We start from the raw sequence: 18,896 nt of genomic DNA, 5'->3' as shown, positions 1-18,896 counted from the left end.
TGCGCTGCTCACCTCCTTTCTGCTTTTGGCCTACCACCAATGGTAGACGGGTCCGCACTGTAAAAACATCATTTGTATTCTTTTAAATGCTTCCCATCTATAAAGGCAACTCTCAGCGTTCCTCTTACACCTTTTCTCAGTATCGTCATTTTTATCAAACCCTCTTGCCCATCATTTCCATTTTCCTTGATTGTGTTCCTGTAAAGCCTGCTTGTCAGACTCTGTCACTTCAAGATGCCTTGCTTATCTCCTTTCTGCTTCTGGACGACCACCAATGGTAGATGGACCCCCATTACCCACTGTGAAAACATTATTTGTATTCTTCTTGTCTTTGAATGCAACTCGCAGTGTTCCTTCTACACCTTTCCTCTGTATCTTTGTGTGTCTCAACCTCTGTTTCCTGGCACTTCTTCTCTCTATCATGTTCCTATAAAGTTCATATCAGACTCTGTCATTTGATGGACCTTGCTCACCTCCTTTCTGCTTTTGGACTACCAGCAATGGTAGATCGGTCCCAATTCCCCATTGTGAATACCTCAATTATATTCCTGCAAATACTGTACCTTGCATCTTAAAAGACGGCTCTCAGCATTCGTGAGTGCAGGGCACTTCTCTCGATCTTTTTCCCATAAAGCCTACTTCTCAGACGCACATTTCGAGGTGTGTTGCTCACCTCCTTTCTGCTTTTGGACTGCCACCAGTGGTAGATGGGTCCCCACTGTGAAAACATCATTTGTGTTCTTACAAATACTTCCTGTCTTTGAAGGTGACTCTCAGCATTCCTCCTACATGTATCCTCGTGTGTCTCAACCTCTTTTGCCCGCCACTTCTCTAGATTGCATTCCCATAAAAGCTGCTTCTCAGACTCTTTCATTTCAAGAGGCGATACTCACCTCCGTCCTGCTTTTGGACTATCACCCGTGGCAGACAGGCCCCCACTGTGAAAGCATCAGTTGTATTCTTGTGAATACTTCCTGTCTTTGAAAGTGACCTTCAGCATTCCTCCTCTGCCTTTCCTTGGTATCCTTGTTTGTGTCAACCTCTCAAGCTCAACATTTCAACTCTCTCCATCATGTCTGATGGAACAACCAATCAGATTGCTCGGAGGGACCAGACAAAGACACAGACAGTAACATCTCATTATATAGTAGATAAGATTAGAACAAATGGACAGAAGCCGGTTTTTCTAGCTTGGATGCAGAACAAATGTTAACACACCTTTGTCCCTGCTTCTCCACTGGAATATCCTCCTCATGCTTATTTTCCTCTTCTTTCTGCATGGATCAAGTGTCTTTAGTGACCAGATGGCACAGTAAGCCATAGCTTTAACTGAACAGTTATAGAAACAATATGAAAATGCAATAAATTGGAACAAGGCTTCAGTTGCTACCGTTCTGATGTACCTCCACCCACTTGCTGCTCTTACATGAACCATTTAACATTCCAGTGCAGTCAACAGGTATCAAAGAAAGAAAGCAAGCCAGACTTACCAGCACAAGACTAGCCTGGAGGCCTATGGGAACTCTCTGAGGACCCGAGAGGAGACAGGGGGTGTGAGACCTGCGCTTATCCAAAGAGTAAGCTCATTAGAGGTAGCCAGGAGAACAATGGAGGACCTGTGTTTCATGGCGGGTCATTAAAGAGATGTCGGTTTTAGACCCCATTTGCAAGGCACTTTCAGTAAAGTCATTTTTCCAGCGTAGAGCGAGCTAAAAGAAGTGTGTTTTTATTGCCAAAGGGGTATGTTATTCAATCTGAAAGGAATGCTCTGGTCCTTTGCCTTATTTGTCTTGGCAGTTGGTGTGTGCCATGTGTTCATATTATTATAGGCTTCAACTGTTCTTTCTAAAGCTGCTTTGAAGCCAAGGTGCAGTTATTAGGCAGCTGGGGTGCTGGTGACCGGATGAGCCTCGGAGAAGCATTCAGCCAGGAGAGACCTCTGCATCAATAGGAGCTTCAAGTAACCTTCAACCTGAAGTAAAAACGACAGACAGACAGACTCAAGGAAACCCCTGTGCCAGCTGTCACTTCCAAAATGGTGCTGTGGCCCAGAAAAAATTTATTTCTACAAAGCAGTTTTTGAGCAAATGCCAGTATTTTCTGATATGATGCAGAGGCTCAGCACCCTAAAGGCACTAGCAAAAACCTTTCTTTGTCCCCTTGATTGAGGGCAGAGGTTGAACCTACGAAATGCCAGCCTCTTTGCAATGTGAGGGGAGCCACGTCTGTCTGTTGTTCTTTTTCTCTCCGACATCTCTGATTTCCTCATTGCTCGCAGAACGTGGCTTGCTGTTGTGTGAAACCCTATCCCATCAGGGAACCCAAACCCAACACATTCCATACGGGGGCCTCTGGGCCTCCCATAGGAAGTGGCCAAATTTATCCCAGCCATTTCAGCTCAGTGATTTATCTGAAGCGAGGCCAACAAAGCAACAGATGTTAAGAGACAAAAGGAAGAAGTCGAAAGGAAATCGTGTGCTCCTCGGTGACTCTCTCCGATTCCTTAGAATACACAGGACAGAGAAATGTGAAATTTCATCTTTACTTGTTTTTGCTATAATTAGCTTTCCAATTTGGAAAAGAGCAAGCCATGATCAGCAAACCAGAAGAGCAGAAGTAATAACTCTGGAGAAATTGAACATTTCTTCTAATGGGAAGAGCATTTGGGATTATCACCTCTGCTGGTACGCAGGAGAAAATGCACTAAAGTTGTCGCCCTTTGATCTAAATTCCAATTCCAATATTATTGTGAACATCTGCACGATTGAGTTTGAGTCATTGTGTTTAGTGCAAAATATTATAAGATGGCTTTTTCTTTGATAATCTTCTTGATCAGTTTATAATGAGGAGCTATTTTATAATGTGCAATGGCCATCCAGATTTTAAGATGCTAATTGAAATTAGCAGACTCATGTATAGTTTTCACGAGAACTTTAATAACGCCATCTATCTTTAAAGGCTTATGAGGGATAGTGTGTGAAGTCTCCTTATATCAGACAAAGACTGAAGGATAAGATGCCATTACCTACATGATGATGTCACCAAAACCTTCAACACCATCCAGCCATCCCTGTGAAGGGGTGGTAAGTTCAGAGATATGCAGGCTGATGAGCCTGTGGTGTCCTGGATAACGGACCATCTGTTCAGAAGACCACAGTTTGTGAGGCTCAAGGACCATGAGAGCAACACTGGAGCACCACAATGAACAGGCCTGTCTGCTTTTTTCTGTACACCTCAGACTATAAATATAGCAACAGGTCAAGCAACTTGCAGAAATTCTCAGCACTTATGGGGTGTGTTGACAAATGGGATGAGACAGAGGAGGGGAGTCAGGTGGAGAACTTAGTGCAAAGAGAATTGTCTACAGCTTAACATCAGCAAGACCAAGGAGCTGGTAGTTACATTTCCCCACACCAAAGAACCTCTATGTCTGGTCACTGTTCAGGGATTGGAAGTAGAGGTGGTCCACTCCTACCAGTTCTTCAGGGTCCATATTAATGGCAGATCGGAGAACTTTGAGAATTGCCTGCCAGTTAACATCAGCAAAACCCAGCAACTGTCACAACAAAGAGCTTCAATATCCAGTCCCAATTCAGGGAGTGGATGTGGAAGGGGTGCACTGCTACAAGTACTTGGGGGTCTGCATCAATGACAGATTGGACTGGTCTTATAGCACAGAGAAACTGTAAGAGCAGAGCATGCTCGTTTTTATTGGGAGACCGCATTCCCTTAATGACGTGTTTCAAATGTTGAACAACTTTGTGTTGGGCAGTTGTAGCATTACTACCTTGGAAAGAACTCCATTTCCCAGCAGCCCAAGGGGGATTACCCACCTAGGATGAATGAAACGGAAGTAGGGGCTGCTGGGCACGAAAGAGGCCAGTGGGAAAGTTGAAAAGGGGGGCCTGGCAGAGCAACAGGAGATCTGTGTTTTTGTGTATCCTGTCCAGCGTGTCATCTGAAAAGCCAATTGTGCCCTGGATCATTTCCTGTTAAGATGAATAGACTGCCTCATGCCTGCCTGTCATGTGCAAAATGGTGGATTAACCGATGTGCGTCTTGAAAAGGAGCATTCCTGTAAATCTCACTCCTTGCCGCTCAGGACCACCAGTAGGACTGTTTCACTCATTTTCTACGGAAGCTGTTCTTGGGACTGTCATCTTCACACCAAACCATTTCATCCACTTTTGTTGTATTGGACTGTATAAGGCCATTGTCATGAGAGTTTATTATTGTGGTTCATTGTTATGTTACAACTGTGCCGCCATAGGGGAAAGGGGATGTTTGTCTGATTGTTGTTGTTTTGTATTGGGTTTTCATTTAATATATTTATTCATTCATTGGTTTTGTGTTTCTGCTTGTGAGTGTGTGCGGGTCAGGCCAAGGCTGGGTGAATCCCTTGAATTTCCACCAAAAAAAAAAAATAAATCACTGTCTTATAGACGGTGTGAATCTTAGCCCTACACAGTAACATCACTTAACTCTTTCAAGGAGAATGTCGATTTTTTTCAAAAGGAGAGATCGAAGGCAGTAATCAACTGTAAATGACGACAAAACCCAAGTTATGTTTTAGTTGGATTCTCCTCATTAGAAGGAAAGTTAGCTTCATTAATTTGACCGAGATACCATGTGCTCAAATAAGTAGCGAGGAGCAAACAACAGCAAAAATGGCATCAACATTGCGCCGTTGATCAAAGTGACCGCATAAAGCGAAATATTGTGTGGATGACATCTTGCATATTGTCGCTGAATTAGACTCTCTGACTTGTCGGACTCTGATTTTGATCGAAGTGATTGAAAACGAATGTAAATGTGAGGTAGTAGTATCAGTTGATCGGTCCCCAGCTATCGTGGTGCTAAACAGGTTCGTGTAGCTGACACACCTATGGCAATGTTTGCCTGGTAGGACCACCACTTACAATGACGAGAGGTCCAAACCAGATTGGGATGCACCGTGGCCATGACCACCACTACCATCCCAGCCCCCTGCCATGCAAAGACAGACCGGCTTCCAGCCTGCCACACATTTCTGGCAAACTGGCAGCCACAGCACGCAGAAAGCTTATTAAGAAGGCAGTCTCAATTATGGGATGCTTTCTGGACCTGCTGGAGGTAGTGGTGGAGGACAGAACTGATGGCCATCATGAACAATGCTAATTTGACATGCCTCTGATGAGTCTGGAAGGTGCTCCTCCTACACACATGCATGACACGTTAATGTAGATTTTATCAATATCCAGAAACTAATATTGAAGATTTACATTTAACAAAATGTCTGTCAATAATTGTTGAAATAATGTATTTATCTTGTATGGGGTGTAATAAAATCCACTGGAGCTCACCCTGCCTGTCTAGCTTGAATAGTTAGACCGCAGGACGAGTGAGGTGCTTACTGAATATCAGAGAAGGAATACACCATTGTTTGAACAATAGAGTTAATTGGGGCCTACATGTTTCGGTAGCTACCTACTTGAACTACTTTACGTGAGTTAAGGGGATTTCATTGGGACAACTTTATTCATTCCAGGTAAAAGATAAACACACAGTATACTGCATGTGTTGTGCACAATATATTTGGAAATTTGTTTGTTACAATCAAATAAGTGAGATATATATTTCATTATACTTCATTCCAGGTATAATCTTAAAATATATATATTTGAATTGTATATATTTGCATTATATGGAAGATATGTGCAAGTACTTATTGGACACACTGCAATATATTTCGTTTCTGCAGGGGCAGGCTGGTTACATATGAGACGAGCTTCCACATATTGAAGCATCTGCAGTGCCTTGACAGCACGTGCGGGTACTGCTACCAGCAAGCAGTTGACGTAATCAAGGCATGACGTGACCAGTGCCAGGATGAGATGTCAAGTTGTACACTCTGTCAGATATGATCTGATCTTTAGAAAGTTATAGAAGGAAGTTTATGACAAGTTTCAGTCTCGGAGCTTTGTTCTTGTTGTGTAAGGCACTTTATGAAACACAAATGATGGTTTTGTTGATGATAGTGACGAATGGGCAGCATCCTTTCTTGCAGCAAAGATTTCAGAGTCCTGGGTGCTCCCTGCTGTCATTTCTCAGTTTCTAATTCATGTTTTTTGATTCTTTCGTTCATTCTTGATTCTTTTATTTATGTTGATTATGTGAATTATTCTTTTTTTTTGGCTTTGTCTATGTATGTAAGCTGCTTTGGTTATGTAACATGTATTTTGTGGGTGGTACTACAAGAGGTGGGTCCACCTGCAAATCACTTCCAGGGAAATCCTGAGGGTCTCCCACAGTTACTGGTGGTTCATTATGAGTTAGTTGTGTTTTTGCTGTGCTTGTGTTGTTCATATTTTGTAAAGACTAAATCTTGTATTTTATAAAGATTGTAGAAGATCCTTTTTGTGTCTTGCCAGTGTTTTTGTTGGGATTTCTCTCTCTAGTGGGCATTCTCTGAAGTGCTTTTGGACTCCTAGTTCATGCCACTTGTGTGGAGTTTGCATGTTCTCCCTGTGCGGTTCCAATCTCCTCACACAGTCCAAAGACATGCAAGTTAGTTGGATCGATGATGCTAAACTGGCAAGTGTGTGTTTGCCTTGCAATGGATCGGCATCCTGCTCCTGTTGCTTGCTAGGAATGGATCCCCCTTCTCCACGACTCTGCCCTGTATAAGTGAGTTAAGCAAATGGATGGATGGTAACAAGATGTCATTTTTTTTTTTTCACTTGCAGTTGCACACCATGACCCTGAAAATACATTTAACTGCAGCTTCATTGAACCTCCCTCCGTGGCGGAGCAGCCATCCCCCTCCTGGTCATCCCAGGGTTCTTTCTCTTCATTTGAAACCACTGATGATGGGCCTGTGTACTGTGTACCTCATGAAGGTAGAGTCTTGATCTTTATTTTTGTTTTGTGTTTTGGAAAACATGACTAGATGACTGCCCCCACTCCACGCTGCTTCTTTACTTGAGTTTAAAAACCACAAGCAAGCTGATCCAAGAGGAAGGGTGTGTGTAACGCAACAGAATACAATTACGACGAGGACTGGTTGGACTAGCAGTGCAGTGCAAAATGACAAAGCCAGAGAAAGCTTAGGTCACCAACTGGCACCGCTAACATCCAGCAACTTGGGAAGGTTCTTTTGAGTATCAAACACACAAATAAAACACTTAGTGACTGAACACACTGAGATTTTTAACTAACATCATCCAACATTTTTAGCTTACTGCTCCTAACACACCTCAACCTTAATATTTGTTGAATTGAAATATTTGAAATCTAAGCAGTTTTATCATCTTGCATTTTTTTGAGTTCTTGCTCCTTCCTTGGCTTTGATTCTGCTTTACTTCATCATATGTGTTTTTCCACTCACTTTCTTTCTTTTAGAGTGTGAGTTGTGGCTCTAAGGATAAGGATACGACTTCAAATCCCATTACTGCCAGAAGGGATGCTACCCCGTTGGGCCCTTCAGCAAAACCCTTAACCTGAAAATTGCCCCAGGGTGCTCGTACAATGGCTGACCCTGTGCTGTGAACCCCAACAGTTATCCATTTCCCCTCGGGATTATATAGTCTAACAAAAAAAAAATATATATATATATATATATATATATATATATATATATATATATATATATATATATATATATATATACATGGGTCATCACTTTAGCATCTAAACACATGTTGCTATCACCATCACAGTTCCTCAATTCCAACCATGTGCAGCTACAAGTGTTCAACAGAAGGCATCTTCCAGGAGGAAGTTGGCAGATGATTCCAGCCCAATAGGTGATCACAGCAGCACTTGTGGACATTTAGCAATGTGTCAGCTAAGAAAATGAGTTGCTGGAGCAAAACACCACAGTAGGCGACTGGAGAGAGTGGTGCGTGTTGCCCGTTTCTCCTTTCAGACGTTTGTGTTTTCTCATGTAAAAGGATTACTTTAACACGATTCTTACTTGGGATCAAAAATAAATGAATTAATTGAAACAGGTTGAACTCAGTTCAGAGGACTCTATTTTCTCAGATGTACCTCGCATTTCTCCATCAGCAAGTGTGCAGTGGAGTCCGCCACCTGCTCGGCTTAAGAGTGGTGAGGGTGACAAAGAATATTTTGGGAACCCAGCTGCCTTCCACACAACACTTGCTGCTTTATAAAGGCAAACAGAGCAGATCTTTCAAGTGTGCATCTCTCAGCACTCCCACCAGATGATTGTGAGTTTCTGTCCACCATTTATAAGGTTCATAATCAACCAAGTATAGTAACACATTCTATACTGTAGAATAAGATGGTCCACAAACCAATGCAAAGAGTTGATTTTTGTAGGTTCATCTCTCCCCAAGGTTTGTCCATTAGGGCTGGCCTACTTATTACCTTGCTTACTGTCGAACAGAGTGGTCCATTGATGTTTGTAGAATGACCTCTCCACAAGCATTGTCCTTAGGGATAGCTTGCTTACCTGTGAATTTCCAGCCTGATTGTTAAACGTTTAGAGGTCACTCCATTTTGAACATTTCATCTGTATTGTTATCACTATGCATGGGCTTCTTAACTGACTAAGTGATTAGTTATTAACAAACAAAGAGGCAAATGAGGACATTCTAGTCCTAAGGTGGAGTTTCCAGAACATTCTAGTAGTAAGCAAGGTTGCCAGATCCAGGAAATATTTCCAGCCCAATGACAGCTGAAACCCCACCTAGCCAGTCCAATGAATGATGCTGTTGATGGCCCGGAGGAGTTTTCGTGCTGTGAACATCTGAGTTGGGTCCTCCTTGGAGTTTGACTACCATCAACATCCATTCCCCTTGGAGGTTATAAGGTATACCCTTAGAAAATGACAAAAACATCTGACTTTTTCCCCTCACAACATTTTCAAAAATAGCCAAATTTACTGTGAAACGTGCACATCTGGCAACGCTGGTAGCAAGAGGAAGTTTCCAGAACATTCTAGTGTCAAGTAGGAGTTTGTAGTGAGTAGGTGTTTCGACCTCTAGTTCATTCACAGTCTATACAGAAATTTTTAGAAGTATCTGGTAATGACGGTCGTCTATATAAAGTGTTGAAAACCTCACGACTGATAAGTTCTAACAGTCTTAACGGTGTGTGACTTTAATATAGGAGTAATTGAGCTAAAATGGCTTCTTCTGGAATAAGAGCTGATCCAGAGGATTGGTTGCTTTGAAAACCAGCAGGACCATCTTATCTTGTGGACACAATGGGCACTTGCCAGGGGCCACCATTTGGAGCAAAAGCTCAGTACTACAAGCAAACAAAAAAAAAATCAACATGGATACTTCTTCAATGCTTTCTGTCATGTATGGTCCATTCACTTCTTCTTTAACAGATTAAAGTGATTTGTCATGTAGCGGGTTGAGGGATCACTCCAGGCGAGACCAAACATAATTGGAGTGCCAACCGGGCAAAACCCCATTTAATAAGTTGTCGCCAAAGGAGTGCACAATGGCGCAAAAAATGATTGGCAAGTTGCCATCATGCAAACCTTCCTCATCAGGTCTGAATTAGATAGATAGATAGATAGATAGATAGATAGATAGATAGATAGATAGATAGATAGATAGATAGATAGATAGATAGATAGATAGATAGATAGATAGATAGATAGATAGATAGATAGATAGATAGATAGATAGATAGATAGATAGATAGATAGATAGATAGATAGATAGATAGATAGATAGATAGATAGATACTTTATTAATCCCAAATAAGAGGAGCATCCCTCCTTTATACTGCCAAGAGCGGAAGGTGCGGGGCTTCTTTGGCCCCATTGCCCTCAAGGTCTGGTTCTTTGAAGGCTGTGAGGGAATAAGAAGACAAGCCTGTTAACGATAGCATCCCCCTCTCATCACAGGGTGGTACCACATACCTTATGTGATCCCAGAAGGAGATGCTCTGATACGCATACATGACAGTCATCAAAATTCAAGGTGAGCTTGTCAAGTCACTTTGGAAGAAGAAGTAATTGAGTTAGGAGCTCAGCAGGATGGTCTGGTTTCCATGCTCATCTTACTTTAATCCTATTCTATTTTCTATTAAGGCTTTGCTGCTGTGCCTGCTAGAAAAGCAAGACTGACAGATCTTCCTGGCACTGAAACCTAAACTGTACTTTCTTATTTTGGAGGATGATAAAGATAAAATTTGAGACAGTGAGTTCCTGAATAAATAAAAATGTCTGTTACTTAACCAATGAACATCTCAGAGCAGAGCTTTGTGTACACACAGAACCCACTGACATGGCCAGCCTCTGCACTCCACTGATTAATTAAACTAACACAAACAGGAAGTGTGATGGAGGGCAAATGCGGTCTGCGGCGGCGTTCCAAAGTATGACTCACAAATCTGAGACTGATAGAGACTGAAAGAAACGGACTGCAGGAATTTCAATCTCTCCACTCCAGCTCACATGTACAGCCCTGACAGACTGTCCACCCTGCATTTAGAAGTTTCTGTGCATATACAGTCCATTCACAACGTATTCAGACCCCTTTGTTCCCTCCACACTTTATTGTGTTGTAGGTTCCATTCTAAATAGGTAAATTTGCCCATCAGTCTGTACTCAATATCCTATAATGACAATGTGAAGACTTTCAGAAAGGTTTGCAGATTTATTAAACATCAAAAACTGAAATCTCTCATTTCTAGAAGTATTCAGACCCTTTGCTTTGGTACTCTAAATTGTGGTTAGATTCACCCTGCTTATCCTAACCCTAACCCTAATTCTAAAATTTCCCATTGGATTAATAGTTTATCTAATCTAATCTAAATTCTTCTTCAGATCTGTCTAGAATTTGATTGGAGTCCACCTGTGGCAAACTCAACTGATTACAAATCATTTAGAAAGGCACACGTGTACCTGTGTGTAGAAGGTCCCACAAATCTTATAGCAATGAAGTCCAAGAAGCTCTCTGAAGAACCTCCACGATCAAATCTTGGTGAGGCATAGATCAGGGCAAGATGATAAAACCACTTTAATGTTCTTAGTGGCTTCTAAATTGTGACATGGAAGAAGTTTGGAACCACCAGGACTCTTCTTAGAGTTGGCCAACAGGCCAAAGTGAGCATCCAGACATGAACAGCCTTTGGACAAGTAGATGAGCAGAAACCCAAAGGTTACTCTAATATAACTACCAAGATCCTCTGTTGAGATAGAAGAATCTGTTGGAAGGACAACCATCCCAGCAGCACTCCATGTTTTTAGGTGTTTATGGTAGACAGAAGACACTCTTGACTAAAAGACATAGGACAGCATTTAAAGGACTCTGATAGCATGAGGAAAATGATTAACTTGTCTGATGTGGGAAAAATTGAACACTTACAGCAGAATTTTAAGCACTATGTCTGGAAAAGACCAGGCACTGCTCAACCCCTTCCTAATACCATTCCTATGTTGAAGCATGGTGGTGATAGCATCTTACCATGGGGTGCTTCTCAGCAATGGGGAAACTAAGACTGATCAAATGCAGAACCAAACACAGAGATGTCCTGGGGTGATGGTTCACCTTTCAGCAAGACAATGACCTGAATCATACAGCCAAGACAATGCTGGAGTGAGTTTGAGACAAGTCTCTGAGTGTCCTTGAGTGGCCTAACCAAAGCCAAGGCTAAAACCCCACAGAATATCTGTGGAGAGACCTGAAGATGACAGTTTATGAATACTTCCCATCCTAATGGAGCTTCAGAAGGATCTGCTATGAAGAATGGAATAAACTATTCCAATCCAGGTGTGGAAAACCTTGTAGAGACTTATCAAGAAGACTCAATGTTGGAATTGCTTCTAAAGGGGCTATGAATGAGAGATTCCAGTCTTTGAATTTTTTTTATAAACTTGTAGCCTTTCTGAAAACCTGTCTTCACTTTGCAATTATGTGTTATTGAGTGTAGACTGGTGTCCAAAATGGCAAGTTTATGCATTTGAAGATCTTCTGAATACATTCTGAATCCCCTGTATGTAGGTGAATATTGTCACAGGTACAGAGTAAGGTGGAATTCTTATACTCATGATTACTGAGTATATTGTTACTACCATACCATAAGTTTCTGATTTTGGTGCCAGAGCATGGTGACGTGTAGCATATTCATTAGCACACGCCAGTTAGAATGTCACTGGACTCTGTAGATGTGACAATGATGACCCTATAAACCATAAACCTACTAACCTACAAATAAAACATAATTTGGAAATAAGGCAGTGCTCATCAGTAAACCAAATATGTATTAACCTTCTGCTTTAATGGTTTGTAGCACAAGATAGATGAAAATTATTTAACTTTAAGGTCATTGTAAGTCCAATGATAGTAAGTCCAGGCAAAAGGTGGAAAGATCAGAAAATATAAAAACTTCACAACCCTACATTGACACTTAGTTCGGTATATGTGATATGTGACCCATGCGTGCCATAACTGTACCAGAATTAAATTCAGAGTTGCACAAATCAGAGTTTAGGAGAAGGTCCTTACTGCAGCCATCAGATTGATGGATGAATGGATGGAATATTCTGTTTATACAATAGACAGAAGGAAAAAATGAAAAACCTGGAAGTGTGTAAATAATTAATCCATTCCTCAATTTTCTAAGCCTACATAAGCTCTGTTCAGTGCAAAAAGTGCAACTATGGAATTCCCCCCTCAAGCACACAAATATATATTTAAAGTGACAAATCAAACTAATATTATGTCTTTGATCAGAAAACAACTGTGCGTCCACAGTATTACCCATTCACTCGTTTGTAAACCAGCTTAATCCCTTTCAGGATCATAAAAACATATAACCAGGTCCAGTTACATTTATTTATTTGGCTGACGCCTTTACCCAAGGCAGCTTACACCATTTATGATACAATTGGTTACATTTCTTTGCATTTTCCAATTGGAGCACAGGCAACTCAAGTGACTTGCTCAGTGTCAGCAGTGGGACTTGAACCAATAGCCCCAGGGTTTGAAGTCCAAACCACTACACCATTACATCAACCTCAAGGTAGGAGAGAAACCTAGAAGGCCTTTCTGGTCACTGCATCACACATTCACACAGATACCCACACTTGTCCACCCAGTGCCAGTACAGAGATGTCTTTTAATGCAAACCACATATCTGAAAAGTAGCAGGAAAAGCAGAGAATTTCCAAAGAGAAGCTCACACAACAAAGACATTTAACTCTGGAGAATATTTTTATATAAGATATGACACTCAAAATATTTTACAAGAAAAATACAATTACAAGGGATACATAATTAACTAAAAATGTAATACATTTTAAATAACACATAGCAGGAGAATGTATGATGTCTGCACAGACAGTGGTGAGGCCAGAGTCCTGGAGCTGTGAAGCTCCACTGTGATCACTGTGCAATGGTGATGCTCACCCATGATTGTGCCTACTCTAAAGTCTACAGATTTATATATCAGTTTCTGAAATATTACCAAGATTAGTCAAAATAACACTTTACACAAGTGTAACAGTGCTGTGAAAATCTTCTGTTAAGGTCATGGGATCAGTAGTGCTAGAGAAAAGAATCAGGGATGAAGTGGAAGTTAGCAACATTTGTGCCTGCATAGAGAACAACAGATGAGATCTTTGTCATTAGATGTATGCAAGAAAAGACTCAGTTGAAAGAGAAAGAAGCCGTGTGTATGTATTTGTAGATCTGAAGAAGACGTTCCATGAGATGTGCTGAGGTGAGCAATGAATTGATATCAATGTATGGGAAGACACGAATGGTGGTCAGGACAGAAGATGGGGATAATGAATGCTTTGGGGTGACAGCAGGGCTGCACTAGGAAATCCGTTACAATCCATTGCTTTTTGTGATAGTGGAGGCGATAACCAAAAAAGTGAGGAAAGGATTGTCATGGGAGCCTATGTACACCAATGACTTTGTGTTAATGGCAAAAAGTAAAGCAGAACTGAAGGAGAAGATACTGAAATGGAGAGCTAGTTTGGAAGGTAAATGTGTGAGCAATGATAGCTGGCTGCAAAGGGATAGGAGGCATGGAAGAGGTGCGTGACGTGGGTGGATAAAAACACGATCCATTGCTTGGGTTGCTGAAAGTGGGTGTGCAAAAGGTGTAGAGAACTTAAGAACAATCTAGATGAGAAAAAGCCATTTGGCCCAAAAAAGCTCGCCAGTCCTATCCACTTAATTCTTCTGAAAAACATCAAGTTGAGTTCTGAAAGTCCCTAAAGTCTTACTGTCTACCACACTACAACAACAACATCAACAATATTTATTTATATAGCATGTTTTCATATAAATGATGTAGCTACTTGGTAGCTTACTCCACGTGTGAAGGTTAGTCCACAGTGCGACCTTTGTTTCTAGAAAGTCTCTGAGAGGAGTGCGGAATGTTGATAGCTGTAGTAAATGTACATTTTGATATTGAAAATGGATTTTTGGAGAAAGTAGGGATGTTGTGCTACTTAAATGGCATGTTGAGTGGAGACAGGGCACAGCAGAGACAGGCAGGTTGAGAAGTACATGGAAGTCCCACATCGTGACTTCTAAAGGAGTCTCTCTGACTTTAAAGGACAGAAGTTTGTGAAAGCGGTGGGAAGAATAGTATAGTCTATGAGAGTTAGACACGGTAGATAAAGGAAGAACATGAAGGAAAGCAGGATAGAACAGAGTTTAGATGAATACATGGAGGGTTACTGAACTGAGTGCTGGTTTAAGACAAAAGCTTTGTGTGGAGGGGATCAGAGTTGTGCTGAGGAGAAAGAGACTAGGCAGGTTTGGACAAGTGGAAGGAAAGTCAGAGGATGAGTGGGTAAAGTGGTGTAACAAGATGGAGGTGACGGAGATGAGGTCCTTTGGGAGGCCAAAAATGATGTGGTTGGAGGTGGTTCTGGATGATATGAAAAGAACAGGCCTCACCCCAAAAGGATGTTAAGGACTGCAGAAAGAAGAGGAGGAGGAAGACTTGAAGGTCAATCAGCTAACCCAGGAAAACCTAGGAAATGGTCATGAAGTAATGTTGAGAATGAAGAGAGATAAAAGCCTCCCATGCTACATATATCTTTGTTTAGGTCTCTGTTTTTTTGATGTTCCCACTTTTGTGGAAAATTCAATCCTATAGTAGGCAGTTAAACTTCTTGTGCTCATCCAAACGTACACTTGTTTCAGAAGTTCAGTCCTGTTTTTTGATGATACAAGAATTTACAAAATACAATATCTTAAAATATCATCTTAATATATCTAAATGTGTATCCTTGTCTTTTCAGAATCCATAACTGAGAATAAAGACAAAGGAAGCCAAAACGTCCTAGAAAAGGTCGCTCCACCAATCAGCGAAGAAGATGCTGGTGAATACACTTCCCTAAAAGAAACTAGCTCACCCAAAGCTTCTCCCTGGGACAACACTAGTGAAGTGCCTGTGCTGAAATCATCAGACAGTGATGGCTCCAGCAGCGGATCAGAATCCATAAGTGGTGCTCTCTATGCACGGATTGCCAGATTGTCCAAACAGTCAAAAGAGGAAGATGATAGCATCATCAGTGATATCAAGGGCAACGGGAAGCCTCCATCACCAGAAAGAGCTAAGCCTCGCCCACCCGACCCTTCCACCAAACCCAAAATCTCATGGATTCATAGCAAGTTTGATACCAGCCAGTCATCTGAGACAAGTCAAATGTCTCCTTCTAGCAAGGATAAGAAACAAAGTGACACTTCTGACAAAAGCAGGGAGAAGCACAGTAGCCGGACAAAGGAGAGGTCTGCAAAGCTTGGCAAGGAACAAAGTTCCCCAGACTCCAGTCAATCGCCAGACAAGCATCGATCTCGAAAGGCCAAGTCTGGTCATGAGCAAATGGAGCATATCAATGGTGCAGTTCAGAATGCTTTGAAAAAAATCGGCAACTTCCCCAGGGAGAGGAAAACCAGTGAAAGCAAAGAGGGCCCCAAAGGTCCAAGTAAATCTCGATCGGAAGTTGTTCACCCACACCTGAGCTCAGAGGCAGCTACTCTTTTAGCTGCCCAGCTAAAAGAGAAGACCCAGACCATTAACCGGAATGAAGGCTCCACTAAACAGAATGGGGTGGCGTCCCCCCAAGCCCAGAGGGAGAAGCCCACTCCTCCTCAGAAAGCCAAACGTTCCATATCCAGCACCAACCAGAGCCCCAGCAAACCTCTGCTGCCCACTTCTAACAATCTGCAGAAGATGGTTGCCCCCGTGTCAGAAACCTTGGCGTTGGAGGCCAAGAAGAGTCTTGAGAAGCAGGACTCGAATAACATCAAACAGGAAACGGAGGACTCGACACCCAAGAAGACGCCAATCAAAAAGCCCCCAAGGAAGAAGGGCAGGGAAGGAACTTTGGACTCTGAATTTAAATCCCACCCCAAAACTGCAATAATGCCCCCTCAGATTGTAAAGTAAGAGACTTTGACACCAGGGGTGTTCAAAACATCTTTGAATAAACTCCGAAAGAGTTTTTTTTTTTTTAAACATAGCAGTGTTTCGGAGAACTAAACGTTTAGGATTGTCCTAAGGCTGGATGTGACTATTTTCTATTTTTTTTTTGTACACATTTTGTATTGAATCCAAAGTTTCTGTACATTCTGGAATCCTATTATGGGGAAGAAAAAGGCACGCGCTTCCATATTTTGTTTTGTTTTTTTATAAGCTGCACAACAAACATTCGACAACTTTGCTTAAAATTCGGAGAACAAGGAATGACAATTCCATAGAGCTCTTTGAGAAGATCTCCAAAAACATAAACACAGATAGACAGATTGTTCTCCTCTGCCCTGAAGACTCATGAAGTGTCTGCGTTGTTACAGCGTGTGAGATTTTTGACAGCAATTAACAGCTCAGCCATGTGTGTGGCTGCCGAAATTCTGCTGGTACTAAGTACGTTCAGTAATGTGATAGCTCTTCATCCAAAAGCTTGATTACCATATCAATGTTCAAAACGACTCCCATGAAGAATGGTAGGTTCCTCTGCTACAGCCATATCCAAAGTGTCATTTTTGAAGATCCCGCCAAAGTACAAATGTTGCAAACAAGCACCAGTAAAGAAATTTAGATGAATTCCAGATAAACATGTACTCAGCTCCTTATACTCATCTCTCGACCATAACCTGAAACATTTGGCAGATCAATGAGGAGCGATGGATGGTGCACACTGGTCATGCTTATGTCTGACCGCCTCAGAATGCTAAGCCCATTTTGGTACTTGAATGATTCATGAATCGTAAAATATTTGAGTATACTTTCCGAGAATTTGTCCCTTTAAATGAAATACCTGTGACAGCCTAAGGGAGAGGACAGCTTGGCACTTCTCAGACATTGCTGCTAAATGTTAAGATGGCAGTTGTCTACACCTTAAGGGTCACGGCCACAGCTAACATCTACCTCTTAGCGGGTTGTGATGAATTGTAGCCACTGCTTATCGACATTTGGCTTTGTTGGAAGTTGCCGTGCCATTGTGCTTAAGAGAAGTCGAGTCCAAACTGCAATGGTGCCATTCATCCACTTCACAGAGGATGACAGTCTAGATGGTTTGATTATGTTATAGAAAATACATTTATAACCATAAAGTGTCATTTGGGGTAAATGAACTCCACCGAAACTCCATGAATAGTCCTGAGGTGCACTTTGGTGTTTAACAAGGAACCAGAAAACATTCAGATGGGGCCAACATTTTAATCAGACCAGCCAACAGTCTCACTGCCTACCCCCGGATTGCCGTTCCTATGTTAACACCTACCCTGCATTTGCCATTTTTCTGTCATTGTGATGCGAATGAAACTGTCTAGTCAATAAACTTTCAAAATAAATATGGAAATAGTTCAGATATTTGGACCCTAGGAAAGCCAATCTACAGGTCATCTGTTTTTTCTTGCATCCTGGACTGTCAATGATTGGGAGCAAAAGTGAAAAAGGAGCTACATTCAGGGTACGGTTCACTGGACTGTAAGTGCCAATAAAGGGAGACTTGTGCCTGGAGCTCTTCTATCAGTATTGAAGCGGGGGAGGTGGCGGGGGCATCGTGCCCACCAAGCTGTTTTTTTTTTCTGCGCACCAAGAGAGAGCATGGAAGGTACAGCCGTTCTCCAGGCTATGTGCTCTCCTTGTGCCTGCATTCGAAGACTTGACGTGTGTTTTGACAGTATTATTGTTAAAGGGTTATAAGCTGTGCTTATTAATATAAATCCATTGCTACTTCTGTTTTATACTAGTGTCAATAAACTGGCTTTTATATTTCATTCAAGACTTTATTAGCATGCATGTGATTCATTCTGCCATTGAAAGAGGATGAAGGATTTCATCTTGGGATTCTTTTCCGTTTAACAGTGAATTTACTCCGGTCACATTCCACGATGTTTCCTTCACTGCTTTCAGTCGTTTATATCATTTTAGAGAGTCGGGGCAGTCAGGGTGAGCTCCAGTGACCTCCAGTTGTGTAGCCTGACATATCCAGCAGCTCGATCCAACAAGTATGCGCTTCATCCCGACATAATTCCATCCAACCATCCATTCTCTAACCCGCTGAATCCGAATACAGGGTCACGGGGGTCTGCTGGAGCCAATCCCAGCCAACACAGGGCACAAGGCAGGAACCAATCCTGGGCAGGGTGCCAACCCACCGCAGGACACACACAAACACACCAAGCACACACTAGGGCCAATTTAGAATCGCCAATCCACCTAACCTGCATGTCTTTGGATTGTGGGAGGAAACCGGAGTACCCGGAGGAAACCCACGAGACACGGGAGAACATGCAAACTCCACGCAGGGAGGACCCAGGAAGCGAACCCGGGTCCCCGACATAATTGAACAGGTTTAATTTTGCCTTGAATCACAGGGGCTAACTCTCTGTATGTGAGAGCTGACCACTAAGTATCACCCACCTGAAAGTACAATGCATATAACATGGCTACAGACA

The 18,896-nt window shown here is 42.0% G+C and overlaps 1 protein-coding gene across 1 annotated transcript in view; it reads left to right on the top strand.

Annotated features, from left to right (window-relative positions):
* Positions 1-18,222, top strand: part of scarf2 (scavenger receptor class F, member 2) — an 86,219-nt gene extending 67,997 nt beyond the window's left edge. The window contains exons 10-11 of the mRNA XM_039770659.1: positions 6,726-6,878; positions 15,233-18,222. Coding sequence (XP_039626593.1) covers positions 6,726-6,878; positions 15,233-16,383 — 1,304 coding nt within the window. The 3' untranslated portion in view covers positions 16,384-18,222. The remainder of the gene's footprint in view (positions 1-6,725; positions 6,879-15,232) is intronic.
* Positions 18,223-18,896: the final 674 nt, after the last annotated feature.

This window comes from Polypterus senegalus, chromosome 12 (assembly GCF_016835505.1).
Source record: "Polypterus senegalus isolate Bchr_013 chromosome 12, ASM1683550v1, whole genome shotgun sequence".
In the NCBI taxonomy this organism is placed as follows: Eukaryota; Metazoa; Chordata; class Cladistia; order Polypteriformes; family Polypteridae; genus Polypterus; species Polypterus senegalus.
Note: the sequence above shows the minus strand (reverse complement) of the source record. Positions and strands in the feature narration are given on the sequence as shown.